Source organism: Temnothorax americanus, unplaced genomic scaffold (assembly GCF_048541705.1).
Source record: "Temnothorax americanus isolate GAGA-0224 unplaced genomic scaffold, ASM4854170v1 Scaffold28, whole genome shotgun sequence".
NCBI lineage: Eukaryota > Metazoa > Arthropoda > Insecta > Hymenoptera > Formicidae > Temnothorax > Temnothorax americanus.
This window is the reverse complement of record NW_027509421.1, coordinates 716179-728909: the sequence shown is the minus strand read 5'-3', so window position 1 is coordinate 728909 and position 12731 is coordinate 716179. Positions and strand designations below refer to the sequence as shown.

Below are 12731 nucleotides of genomic sequence, written 5' to 3'. Positions count from 1 at the left end.
TACACTTTGTCCGCAAGACCGGGGATTGCTGCGGTATTACATGCATACATATATATATATCTTGTGGTCCTGTGGCCGTTTAAACTCTATTCGCGAGTTCCGTAAGAAACCCTTAAGGCTAATTGAGACGACTTTTTCACGGAGGCGCTATTTCACGCTCTGAAAGACGCGCGACGGCTCTCGATATCGAGCGTGTCGATCGCGTTTGAGATTAGTTTCTTCGTCGTGGCTTTTGAGGAATAAAAAAAAGAGTAATGGACGTAACAAGTTGCAAAATGTTGCGCGGAGGAAAGCGAGAGGAAAATTTTTCACTGAAAAAAATCAAGCACGAGAGTGTAAAGACGAGAATTCGCCTAATTAAAACCAAGTGACCGACAACCGCGCGAGTCCGTTTGACCTTTCGATCGGCCCTTTTCTCTCCTTTCCGTAGACGAGTTTCGTCATTAGCGGATTTGCGGAGCGTTTCTCGAAAGGACGTATTGAATATTAACGGACGCTCTCGTAAAAATTCTCAGAGTTGGCAAAGTGGTTTTGCGTTGTCGCTCGTCGACTTCGAGTACGCGCACCGGGACGTTATATAAGAACGCTCGCTCTGCCTGCAAATAACGGCAGAGCTTTGAATTTTAATGCGCCGCGCCGATGTCGCGACATCAGACATCATTCTGAAGAGCACAATATTTTCGCAAGATTAATCACAACGGCGCCGACAACGCCGCCGTTCTCCCTTATCGTAAAATTAAATGTCACTGGAAATAAAAGCCGTTTTTTTTATATTCCACTTCTTGTGGCCAGTATCCTCGAACAATTAATCGTTACCATCGCAGTTTGGATTAAACTTATTTTTTTATGTCCACGTATAGCGATAGCGTTGTAAGGGTCAATTAATCGAAGTAACAGATATCTGTTAATCAGTTGTCTTGTCAGAAATGTCCGAGCGGTTAAGCGACAATTAATTAGTAAAATATAAATTCTCTACTTTCAAAAGTATTTCCGTTTGCATGGAGTGCACGACGGGAGTTGTATGAATGCGAGGTATAAACGCGAGGGAAGTGATCCCTCATAAAAAAAAAATATGAGGTAAAATTGCGGAATAAAATATTTTCATAAGAGACCGCGTCTCCGAGGAAAAACCGGCTTCAAGCTGCCATGTATACGTTCATTTAGGTAAGTGAGATACGCCAGTCGTGTCGCAGAGACTGGGGGAGACTGAACCATCTTTCTGAAAATACCCCACATAGCTATACGGGTAATGCGCACGGTGCCGGCATTGTAATTGTGAGGTTGGGGAAGGACATTCACCGCGCACATTCGGCGCTTCATGTGGGCGTCTGATTATGAACCCAGAACCGTATTTATCTGATACGCGGAACATATTCATCTCTCATGTATGCGCGAGATAAGATGAGAATCGGGGACGTCGCGCAATGGAAATGCAAGTTAACGCTCTTGAAATATAGAGATATACGTTATCCATTGTTTATCTCATATTTTTAATTAGAACTGATGAATAAAAAATGACGGTCTAAAATTGAAAATATTTGAAAATAATTTTCTAATATTGAATCAGCGATAAAAACTATAAATAAAAGCAAGAACACAAATCTAATCATTTGCTCGAAAGCTATAAAAATTGTAAAAGTAAGAACATAAATATTTTAAAACAATAGTAGTGTACAAATTCTTTTTGCAACGAAAGATTGAATGTTCTAATTAAATCACATCAGGTTTTAGAATACTGTACTAAGCCGAGTTTTCTCCACGCAAAAGTTGGATTAGGCGTCTTATAAGTCATCCTTTTCGTTATTATGTTCCTTTGACATTTCGAAGATACATCGTCTGATCGTACCGGTTATTCCGGGACACCCTGTACAGTCGCTGAATCGGTACAAATCGCTCTTTGAGAGGACCCTCAGAGAAAATTATTTGCGTCGAATCGCTCGATGTTCCCCCTCCGGTATATCGATGTCGAAATACAGCCCGCAAAAATAATCCAGCCCGGGGGCAGGTAGCGTTTATACGAGCGCGACGTTTCTCTTTCCAGCGTTACGCTCGGACAGAAATATGGTCGATCCGGCAGCTATTTTCTCTGCGGTCCGGCTATACAGCCGGCAAACAGCCGAGGCCGCAAACCTCCGCGGATTTTCTCCCCGCTCGCGCTCTTTGCGATCGCGCAACGTGTGCCGGTGCGGCACACGTAGATCTTCGAAATGCAGGCGGGCGCGCGCCATTAATTACGGCGTATCCAATTATTCTTCGTTACGGTGGATGATATATCGGCCAACCGATCCCTATTTTGTTATATCGCGCGTCGAAGCCCGCATCGCGCGCATCCACCGCGCGATATACACGTTACGCCGCGGGAATATAATCCCTCCTCCATAACAATTATATAACAATGCTAATGCCGTAACAATGGACGCGATAACGAGGAACAGCCTCGCGCGGAATATCGCTCGACGCGTTCTCGCGTACACGGGGGTGTCATGTGCTGCGCGAGAAGCTTCATGAAATGGACTTGAAACGTTGATACAGTAGCTGGTATTGATTAAACGGGACGGAAAAGTCTTGCGCTTTTTTATTCAACGAAGCTTTTTTTTTAAATGCCTCTTTCTTTCTCTCTTTTTTCTTGCTCCAACGCGATTCTGTAAAGGTAGAGGGACGTTTTTCACGTGGTTTCACCCTTTTTACGTTATTATGCGTTATTGTTACGTTTCTACGACGCCCTAGTGTACTAGACGCAAATCGCTACGAACTTGTTAATTGCGGACCACTGTCTGATCAACGGACAGCATAATGCCGAGTCACTGGGATGCGGCAAGGGCGCCAGACGGTAGTCTAACCGCGTAGGCGACGTCGAAACAAGACCACTTCATAGCTGTGACTAAGCAGAGTCGAGGGGGCCAAGGCGGGGTTACGTCGATTACTTCATTAATTAGCCTGGCTGAAGGTTCTCGGTTCCTCTTCCTCTTCGCCTTTCTCTCTCTCTCTCTCTCTCTCTCTCTCTCTCTCTCTCTCTCTCCTCCTCCTCCTCCTCCTCCTCCTCCTCCTCCTATCTTTCCCTACGCTTAGATCCGCATCGACGGCTAATCCACTCCTGCGGGTTGGCGCCGACACCCGCGGAGTTTCCACTTTTTGCCGCGGAAAACGCGACGCGTCATCTTACTTGCCGCGCGGGGATCTTCTTGTCTTGGGAAATGTTTTGCAGTGTCCAGCGGGTAATCGATTTTCCACTCTGGTCGTCCACTCTCTGATGCGTTAAGCTCGATATACGTGCGGGTTTTCCGACGTAAAGTTGCACTTAATTCATAACAAATTGTTCTAAATAATACCATCTAAATTACTTCGCAAATAAATAATGACTTTTACTGCTTTATATGTCCCTTAGATATTTTTGAGATTGTACAAGGTACCCGTAACATATTATCGCGTTCAAGTAACGTCAAATACTCAACTAACTATACATGAGCGAAGGGTAAAATATGATTTAACGCTTCGTCCTCGATTGCGAAGCTTATCCCGTGGATAGATAAAGATCGTCATTGTCAACCGATCTCTCCGCAATACGAATCGTGATTCGCAAGTTCCGAGACGTCCAACGGATTTAAAGCTTTTGCGGCGGGATTAAAGGTTACCCAGGGGTTAAGGGTCGAACGGTAGAACCGAGTGCTACCCTCGTTGCATTAATTCAACACGACTACCTCGGATAACGTGTACCGTACGGTTTCACCGTGACGCTGTATACGAGCGTTATTTTATTTCGTAAAATTCTCAGACAATAAATCTACAATGCGTTTTTTTACGCTTTAATCGCCCGCTTAATAAATTGTATCCTCCCTCCTAACGATGATGGGAGAGAATCTTTCCGTCATTTCGAGCACTAAAGCGTTCCTCGAGCTCCTCCTCGCTTCCTCCCGCCCGCTCTTTATTTCGATAATTAAATCTCTCTTCTGCATTGTTTACGATCAAAGCTCTCGGCCTGTTTCGCTCGTTGGAGGAATAATAAAACCGGAGCACTTTTAATTTATATAATTTACAAAGAATCAAAATAAAAGATTGATTATTCTGTTGATAGAACTACGAACTACGACGCGCCGCGCGCACGTCCATTGGAGAATTATTGTTCCGGAAATATCACGAACGTTGCATCAACCATTGCAGATGATATCTTTAGCCGCAGATTTCTCTGTATCGAAATAAATAGATATCTAGATATGGAAATAACTTTGAGCTATTCTTTCTAATCTCTTTCTATATTGAAGAACTCGTAAGATATAAAAAAAGATATAAACGTTAGTAAAAAAGATTAGATGTCATTATTTTCTGAGATTACACTGTAAACATACGTTTCAAGCTTAAAATATGAAATAAAATTACGCGATAATAAATTATGTCACGCTTGACGCTTGACGCGACAGACGAAACTTATCGCTCGTATTATCATATACATTATATACAATATACATCATGCGAAACATTGCTCTAGGTTTTCCCACGTGCATGTTTATCCCAATAATCGTGTCGCGTCGCGTCGCATTGCATCGTCCTACGTCGCTTATCCCCCGAAAGCTACCGCAATCTGGATCAAAGCCCTTGTAGGTACGTGCGGGCCGACTCGAGGAGCAATCCTTCTTGCCAAACTGACGGCTAACGTACGAGATTTCCTCGCCTGGCTGTTCCTCTATCCCGATCGTGTTCAACATCCACCTCGTTTTTTTCCCCCCGAGAACGGGAAACGAGAGCACGGTCCGGTCAGGATTCGGAGGGGGAGGAAAAAACGGGTTCATTGCGACTGGGTGGCTCGTATCTACGATTTATCCAGTCGCGGATTGCCTGCGCGGAAATCGGGGCCGATCTAATTTCGCGCGCGCGCGCGTGACCCCGACGAGAAAGCTCCTATCTCTAGCTGATGGCTCGATCTCGTATCTGGCCCGATCTCTATCCTTCTACCCCTGGCTCCGAGTGCGAATTCCGACCGGCGCATTTCTCGGCCGTTAAGTGTCGGAAAACAGAGTTACGAGGTCTGGGAATATTTTTCAAGTACTCGGGACAATGCTCCTTCAACGATTCTATCTCCCTTGACGATCGTGTTAAATTACTGCGCGCGCATTAATTTGAATTTTCTTTAGAATTTATCGCTCCCTTGATATCCTAATATATCGAATACAAGGATCGTTTTCTTTTTCATCAAGAATCGTTTTAAAAGGTTCTTGTGCGGCGAGGAATATTCCTGCCGCTGAGCGTTTGTATCTCTTCGGCCGGGAAAAGATAAATGACGCATCGCTTTGCTCGATTTAAATTCAGCACGGTGCATCTCGCCCATGAAGAGTTCCCCTTTTTCCGTTTTAACTTTAGCTCTCCTTCCCGCGGTTCTTAACTATGACGTTCGGATAAAAACGCGAGACACGAAAATGGCTATAAAATGGAATTTGATATCGGAATCGTGGGATGGGATCGAAGATCGAACTCGGAGCTTCTCCCTCCGCCTTTTGTTCTCGCGAAATAGCCCCTCGCAATTACACTCGCGCAAAATACGCTGACTATTATTCCGTGATAAAGCAAATGTGTTTTCTCGAGTATCATCCCGCAAACATTATTTCGCAATGCGGCGTCCCTCTGCAAAATACTATTTGTTTTATTTGCAAGAGCATTCGCAAAAATTTGCGTACTTTACGCAGAAGAGAGAGAGAGAAAGAGGGGGGGAGAGAGAAACACCCGTTACAACCAAACCCAGCAATTTCTCAACGGGAAAACTTCGATAATTTCTGTCGTTACAACACGCATTTTCCCTATATACGCACATCATGTTATTCATACAAATTTTTAGAGCGATCGTAAAACATGTAATCGTCGAAAATGATAATATTCACCGCCGTACTCGTTACGCGCGCATTCGCGCGTCGAGTTTCTAATGACTCGGCCGCGTTTGAGAATTCTGCGTGACGCTCATCGATAATTGTAGCAATTATAATCGGAACGTTCCCCTCTGGCCGTTCTCCCCGAATATAACACCGTTTGCGGCGCGGGACGGATAACGGGTGGCGCGGGCCGGATAAAATCCATTCTGCGTAATCCGTCATGTCCGCATTTATCCGTCATTAATTCAGCTGCGATTTTAATTGACAGAACAGCTACTACGCCCGCTCGCCCGCGGCTTGCACAATGTTTATGTTATCGATTTTGCAGTACGTTCACCAACCACTGGCCAGGCGATGAGCGCGGCTCACTCGCGTCTACTCGCGATTGATGCAATGATAACTATGTCTGTCTAATACGTCGATAAACCAGAGAATGCGGATCGTTAAAGCGAGGCAAGCGAGATTGTACAGCGAAATTTCCGAAAATTCAGATAACGTCAGATTATAATATAATCACGCCGAAACAATACGAACAATTCAAATTTTTATTTAAAATTTAGACGCGTAACAAACAATTTTCAGATCTTGCAAAATCTTTTTTTTATAACAGTTCCCAAAATTTTCGGTTTCCTCAAATTTTTTTTTTACTTTTGTATAAACTTCAAGTTATTTTTCAGGCAATACGATTTTAATATTTAACGAAATTATATTTTCCTGCTATTCATAAATTTTTATTAGGAAAGTTCGTGCATCCGGGGATTAATACAAAAAGATTCTGAAAATTTCAAAAACTATCGAGTTCTTCATAAATGTATATCTCTACACGGATTCTCTTTTGAAAATCTAATAGATTCTTTTTGTAACCAATTGCAAGGTATTAGAGTAAATACTGTTAATCCCGTTGATCGTCATCGAACGCAGAGCGAATTACCTTCGTTATTATATCGCCGTGCGGAATTTTATGATATTTTCGTCCAGTGTATAATGGCGGTTTAATCAACACAATATCGCGCGTGTGTCACATATTATATATATAGGGTGGTTCAAACACTTGATACGAAATAACGACCAGCTTCCATTTTTTTATTCTTTTCGATTCAGAAAGTAATTCGAGGGCGACGAGTTGGAAGATCGCTCGCGTTTGTTACACAGGACACATTTTTCAAATTTGGTCCCGTTTTGCCAAATAAACGACGAATCACACGACTCATTAAGTTCCCTCTATTGCAAAATAGTGCAATGTTCCGTGCGTAATGTAAGTTTCATGTTTACGGTAATCTTTTCGCATTAGCGAATTCGTGTTCGGAGCGTGAAAGCGACAGTTAAAATATCAGGAACGAACATCAACGACGATAATTTTTGAATCCTGAATCGTCCCCCAAAGTTTCCAAACTCCCAGAAGATCGTCGAGCGTATCGGGACTTCTCTGCCGCGCAATTGAAATCTCCTTTCCAATTTTAAACAACGGATTTTTCGCGTTAAAGTTAATGGCGTTTAAAAATTCACGATTCATTCGCTTAATCCGGCGTCTCACCGGTTTGGCGGCCGGAGGGTTAATGCCGCTCTCAAAAGCGCCGCATTAAATGTTTATTGTTCGTCTACTCAAAGGCCACTTCGCCTAGTCGTACGGCTATAGTTTCACGAGGTTAACCTAGCGGGAAGCCAGCGACGGTACCGCAGAGAGGGTAGGCTAAAACCGGAGTTCTAGTTTCGTTCGGTAGCGGCCGCCGCGCCCGTCCCGGCAAGTGCCCATCCCTTCTGAATATTTTAGGAAGTACGCGCGCGTGTGTATCCCACCTCATCCCTTGCCGCATTATACCTGGCTCGGTGGACCCAGGCGAGCGCATACAATCCCGGGATACAGATACACCCACGATTAAATTCGTATGTGCGTCTGGGGAAACTGTGACTCGAAAAAATTGTAGAGAACAGTCGGAAAACACGTAGGAACATGGAAAACATCGCGAAATCCACCAACTCGCGGATTCTCTTGCGGTGTCTACCCAGGAAATTCGGCGAGAACGCGCCTCCATCTCGAAACTGGATCTTAATCAATGAAATCTTAAAATAAGAACGTTTTGCAATTATTTCGGAATGATTTAAAATAGATTCTATGATCGTAATCTCATTCGCTTGTAGTTCGAGATTTTTACGCCCGCTTTTGTTGTCATTACGATGGTTCAACGTCGTTTCTCGTTTCTAAAATCGAGATTCTGTGAATTGAGACGGCAATGCTTACATCGATTGATCCGGCAAATCATGTTCGGCGGCCAGTCGCAGATCTTCCAGTGCAAAATGGTATTCTTTGAGGGCCATAAAGATCGCGGCTCTTCCCAACAGCGCCAGGGGCAACGACAGACCCTGATCAACCGTCTTGTTTCTACCTGAGACAGATATTGTCGATACCGTATGATTTGGGAAAATATCGCTGCTCGGCCTTGAGACCCGTTCATCAATTACCGTCGCGAACGTAAACAATTTATCGACACAACGCCAATGAAGCCATGAAAACGCTAGATCTTTCGACCAATTGACGTATGTTGCTAGAAAATGCGGCGAGTAAGATTTAAGTATTGTATCCACTTGTGCGGATTTGGCGCGACACCAGAACATATGCTATCAACTCGACGACGCATATTTCAGATCTACGAGCGCATTATACATAATATAGAATTCATAGATTAGAAATATTAAAATATTCATTTGAAAAAGAATCGGCTGGACCTCATATGTATAACGTAGATATATCAAATAGCCTTTGATTTTCCAGCCCAATTTATGCTTTAGTTCAATATAAATTTAAATTATAATTTGCAATTGATATATAAATCAAATAAATACTAATTATATTATATTTGCAGTAAATAATAATTATATATGATTTAATTAAACATTCGTATAGTTGCGTTCTAATTATTGGAACAATGTAAGAGTATTATTTTATATTAGCACAAAACTAAGTTTCAACGATTGTGAATAATGTTAATTAGTGATCCGTCTTAACAATGCTGCGGGACGGTGATATATCTGTGTTGCATGTAGAATTTTTGAATACAGAAAAATGTAAACGAGATATTAAAAGTAGTATAAGCGATGTAATAAATGACAACAAGAGTAACAATACACACAGTAAAAATAAATTATAAATCTTTTTTTCGTTCGGATAATGGATGTTCTACCGCGATTTGTAAGTGACCTGGTTGAGGTGCGCGCAGGACAGCCTGACTGAACAGTAAAAGGGCCTTGTCGTGTTCGCCGACGGCGCCGAGCTGGTATCCTTCGAGTCGCCTGCGTCTGGAGATCTCCGCATCCTTGTCTCTGAAAAGGGGCTTCACCTTTGCGAGCGTGTCGGCCACGACGTCTTTTACTTTCGCGTCGGTGAAGACCGCCCTCATCCGTCCCTCGTCGTCATCGATCCGGCCGAATATCTTCGACGTCCAGGTATCGCCCGCGGTTTCCATCACGTGCCCGCTGAAATCATGGAAGAATCCCTTCCGGCCGGAGCGCAGCGTCTCCGACGAGCAGAGGGTCCTGTAAAATTCATCCTGATCCTGCATTCTTGTGCACGGAAGGACGCCCGGCGCGGCGTGCCGAGTCTCGTGAAATCCCTTTGTGCCGCGTTCCTCCCTCTCCGTGACTTCCCCAAGCTCCGTTAACGAGATCCCTGTGTATGCGAGCGAATCGCCCTTAGATTTATTTTTAAGGGTACAGTTTTATATATTTTCCGCTACTTATTACCACCTTTTGGCTTGTCTTTTTGTAAAAGCGTCCTTTTTGTACGCGCGCGAAAGAAGAATTTATCTCTTAAGATTTTTATCTTAATTTACCTCTCAGTTATTACGCTCTTATTCGGTATCCCAGTTTTCTTAATACTTTCAGCTAATTATGTTTTGATTTAAATCTTCTCGTATATTTCTACTTTTTGCGAGAGATGAATTTCTCCGGAATACAATCAATTCCCTTCGCTGTCTCTTCTACTTCTTTATGCGCAGCAGTTGTCGATGTACCGACTAGAAGTCCGCCTCGTTACTCCCGACGTTGCCATCTCGTTCCTCTCGACCAATCCTTTTGAATATTACACGAGCTGGATGTTTCGGTATTTTGTATCTGTCGTCGGACGCGTGCGCGACTCTGTTCCGCGAACTCTCGGGATTAAGAAGTAGCTGTTAGATAAATCGCTGTGGGAGCAACGATCAGAATATATATAAGGAGCTCGATGTAGATATTTTGTTCACGAAAATGCCGTTAGATCCGCGCGTAATAATTTTATACGCAGACTCTGATTTCAGTCCGAAAGAAACGTTGGAAAAGCGCGAGTCCGAAAAAAGTTATTCCGCCGTGCTGAATCATAAAAGGCCGAGGAGGACCGGACGCGCGGGCACACACAGATTTCTATTCTCTCGTTTCGAGTCCGTGGAATTAAACGACTCTATTCGCCCGTGAGAAATAGCCACTCGGGGATTCTCTATCAAGAAGCAGCGAGACCCGAATTTAAGAGGACTTCCTCCTTCGCCAGCCGAGTCCTTCTTCGCAAATTGGTTGACTGCTGGAATATCGGACGTTTGTATTCTTTTCGGTTCTTCCGCTATTACTTCTGCTTACATTTGTTTCGTCAAACAAATAAAAGTAGACGATAAAATCAATGCATAAATTATCTTATAACACGTATTTAGGATCCAGTCGAGTTACAAATTAAAATTCGAACATACGTTTACGATAATTAATAGGCAGCACATTTCTTTACGGTATCTGTGGCATCGAAAAACTTTTGCTCATCGAAATTATATCGGTTTTAATTCCCGCTTTAGATCCTGCTTTAGTCCACTGCTTAAACGCTTAAGCAAAGTTCACTTGAACGGCTCGTTTAACTGTCTTTTACGCAAACTTTTCACTTCTCCTCTTCAACCATTCTGAACCGGTATCCCGATTTTTTTCCGATTCCCTCTTCGTTGATTCGCAGTTTTGGAGCACGACGACCGCGGCCGAGGGACACCCGAGTGCATACGGAATGACTGAAACGGATTACCGCCGGCCCACCATCCTCTCTCCTCTATCTCCACTTGGTGAGTAAAACTTTAAAGATCCTCGACCACTCTCGTTCACCGCGAAAACCGCAGTACCCGGGGATTCCTCACGTCTCTCTCGCGCCGACTCGATGCTCTATGAAGGGTTTACTTTATAGACACGAACGAGGTATTAGAACGGAATATACCGGTATTAGACTGAAGACGCCGCGGCGCCGGTAGAATGCGGACGAAAGGGAGGGACAAATGTATGTGCGTATATGTATAGCGAAAGGGACAAAGATAGAACGTTGCTAAGAAGAGAAGCTCTCTTTCCTCTTTAATTCCTTCTCTCTCTCTCTCTCTCTCTCTCTCTCTCTCTCTCTCTCTCTTTCTCTATGTCTAGAACAGCTAGAGAAATAATTTTAGACACGTTCTATTTCGATCGTAAACGGCTCACGAGGCGTTCGCTCCTCATCGCAGAGTCCTCTGGCTTCGTCCGTTCGCAAGCGTCGAGTAATCGTGAAACGCCACGAAAAATGTCTCGTCGATAACGACATTCTCGATCCCGACGTCGTCCGGTCCTTCCGTCTTCACCTCGCCTCCTTTTTTCACCGTCGTTCCGTGCGGTCTTACCCCGGCGTCGCCTCTTGAGTCGACGCAGAAATCCTACCCCCGATATCCACCCCCGTCACTGTCCGTTCCACCACCATAGAGCCCCATTATAGCCCAAGAAAATTTATCGTCGAACGTCCTTGATCTCCCTTCCCGCCTCTCTCCCTGACGACCTCACCTGCTTGCGGTGAAAAATACCTGGATTCGAGTAACTCGTAAATCTCGAACTAGCCGTGTAATAAAGTCGTACCGTGACGTTCCTCGCTCTTTCGAAGTTTCCGCACCTTGCGACTTTTTGCGATTGTGCGCCGAGCGAAATCTTCGAGCTCCCGTGTGCGAGACGTTCTCTCTTCTCTCTCTCTCTCTCTCTCTCTCTCTCTCTCTCTCTCTCTCTCTCTCTCTCTCTCTCTCTCTCTCTCTCTCTCTCTCTCTCTCTCTCTCTCTCTCTCTCTCTCTCTCTCCTCTCTTTTACGTGACTTTCCCTATCGGCCACTTAATGGCGAGCTAGATCCGACATCGTCTTGGGTGGTAAATCTTAGTTCCTTGAACTATGTAATTGCGTAACTACGCAAATGATTGATATTTTGGAATTTCCTGTTTTGGATTATTACAGTCTCGCATTATTTATTTTAAAGTTTACCTTTTAAATTTAATATTTAAAATCTTTTTAAGTTTGAAATTTATAATCTTAAAATATCGACATTTAACAAAGCCTTAAATTTAATTCTTGACATTTTTTTTTAATTAACAATTAACAATTTTTAACGTTTTAAATTTAAAACTGTAAATTAAAAAATTTAAATTAATTTAAAAAATGCATTTAAAAAATTACGTTCTTTTACAGTAAAATTTCACGCACACTTTTGCATATTATTTTTTGACAACAGATTTTTCAGCTATAATTTAATGTTTATTCTTCTCAATAAATATGCGTTAACATATATAATTATCTATTACATATCTAATTATCTAATAATTCATGATTACAAATAAAGGACAAACTCTTTCTAAGCTTGTAGAAAAACAAGTGGACAAGACAATACCGTTAATAATTTACCGCTATATTATAATTATTTTATAAGATCATAATGTTATAATTATAATCTTCAATTAATTTTAAATAAACTTTGCTTAATTATTTTAATTAAAATCAGCTAGAACAATACATAATGTTAAACAGGAAAATTGCAAAAATAATAATCTTTCTCTCGACATATTCGCTGGACTCTATTTTGAGAAAAAATTCATGATTGGAAAG

The 12731-nt window shown here is 42.8% G+C and overlaps 1 protein-coding gene across 1 annotated transcript in view; it reads right to left on the bottom strand.

Annotated features, from left to right (window-relative positions):
- LOC143899663 (protein-lysine N-methyltransferase SMYD4) overlaps window positions 1–11082 on the bottom strand; it is a 35499-nt gene extending 24417 nt beyond the window's left edge. The window contains exons 1-3 of the mRNA XM_077410103.1: window positions 11068–11082; window positions 9052–9519; window positions 8095–8239 (exon numbers count right to left, since the gene is read on the bottom strand). Coding sequence (XP_077266229.1) covers window positions 8095–8239; window positions 9052–9412 — 506 coding nt within the window. The 5' untranslated portion in view covers window positions 9413–9519; window positions 11068–11082. The remainder of the gene's footprint in view (window positions 1–8094; window positions 8240–9051; window positions 9520–11067) is intronic.
- Window positions 11083–12731: the final 1649 nt, after the last annotated feature.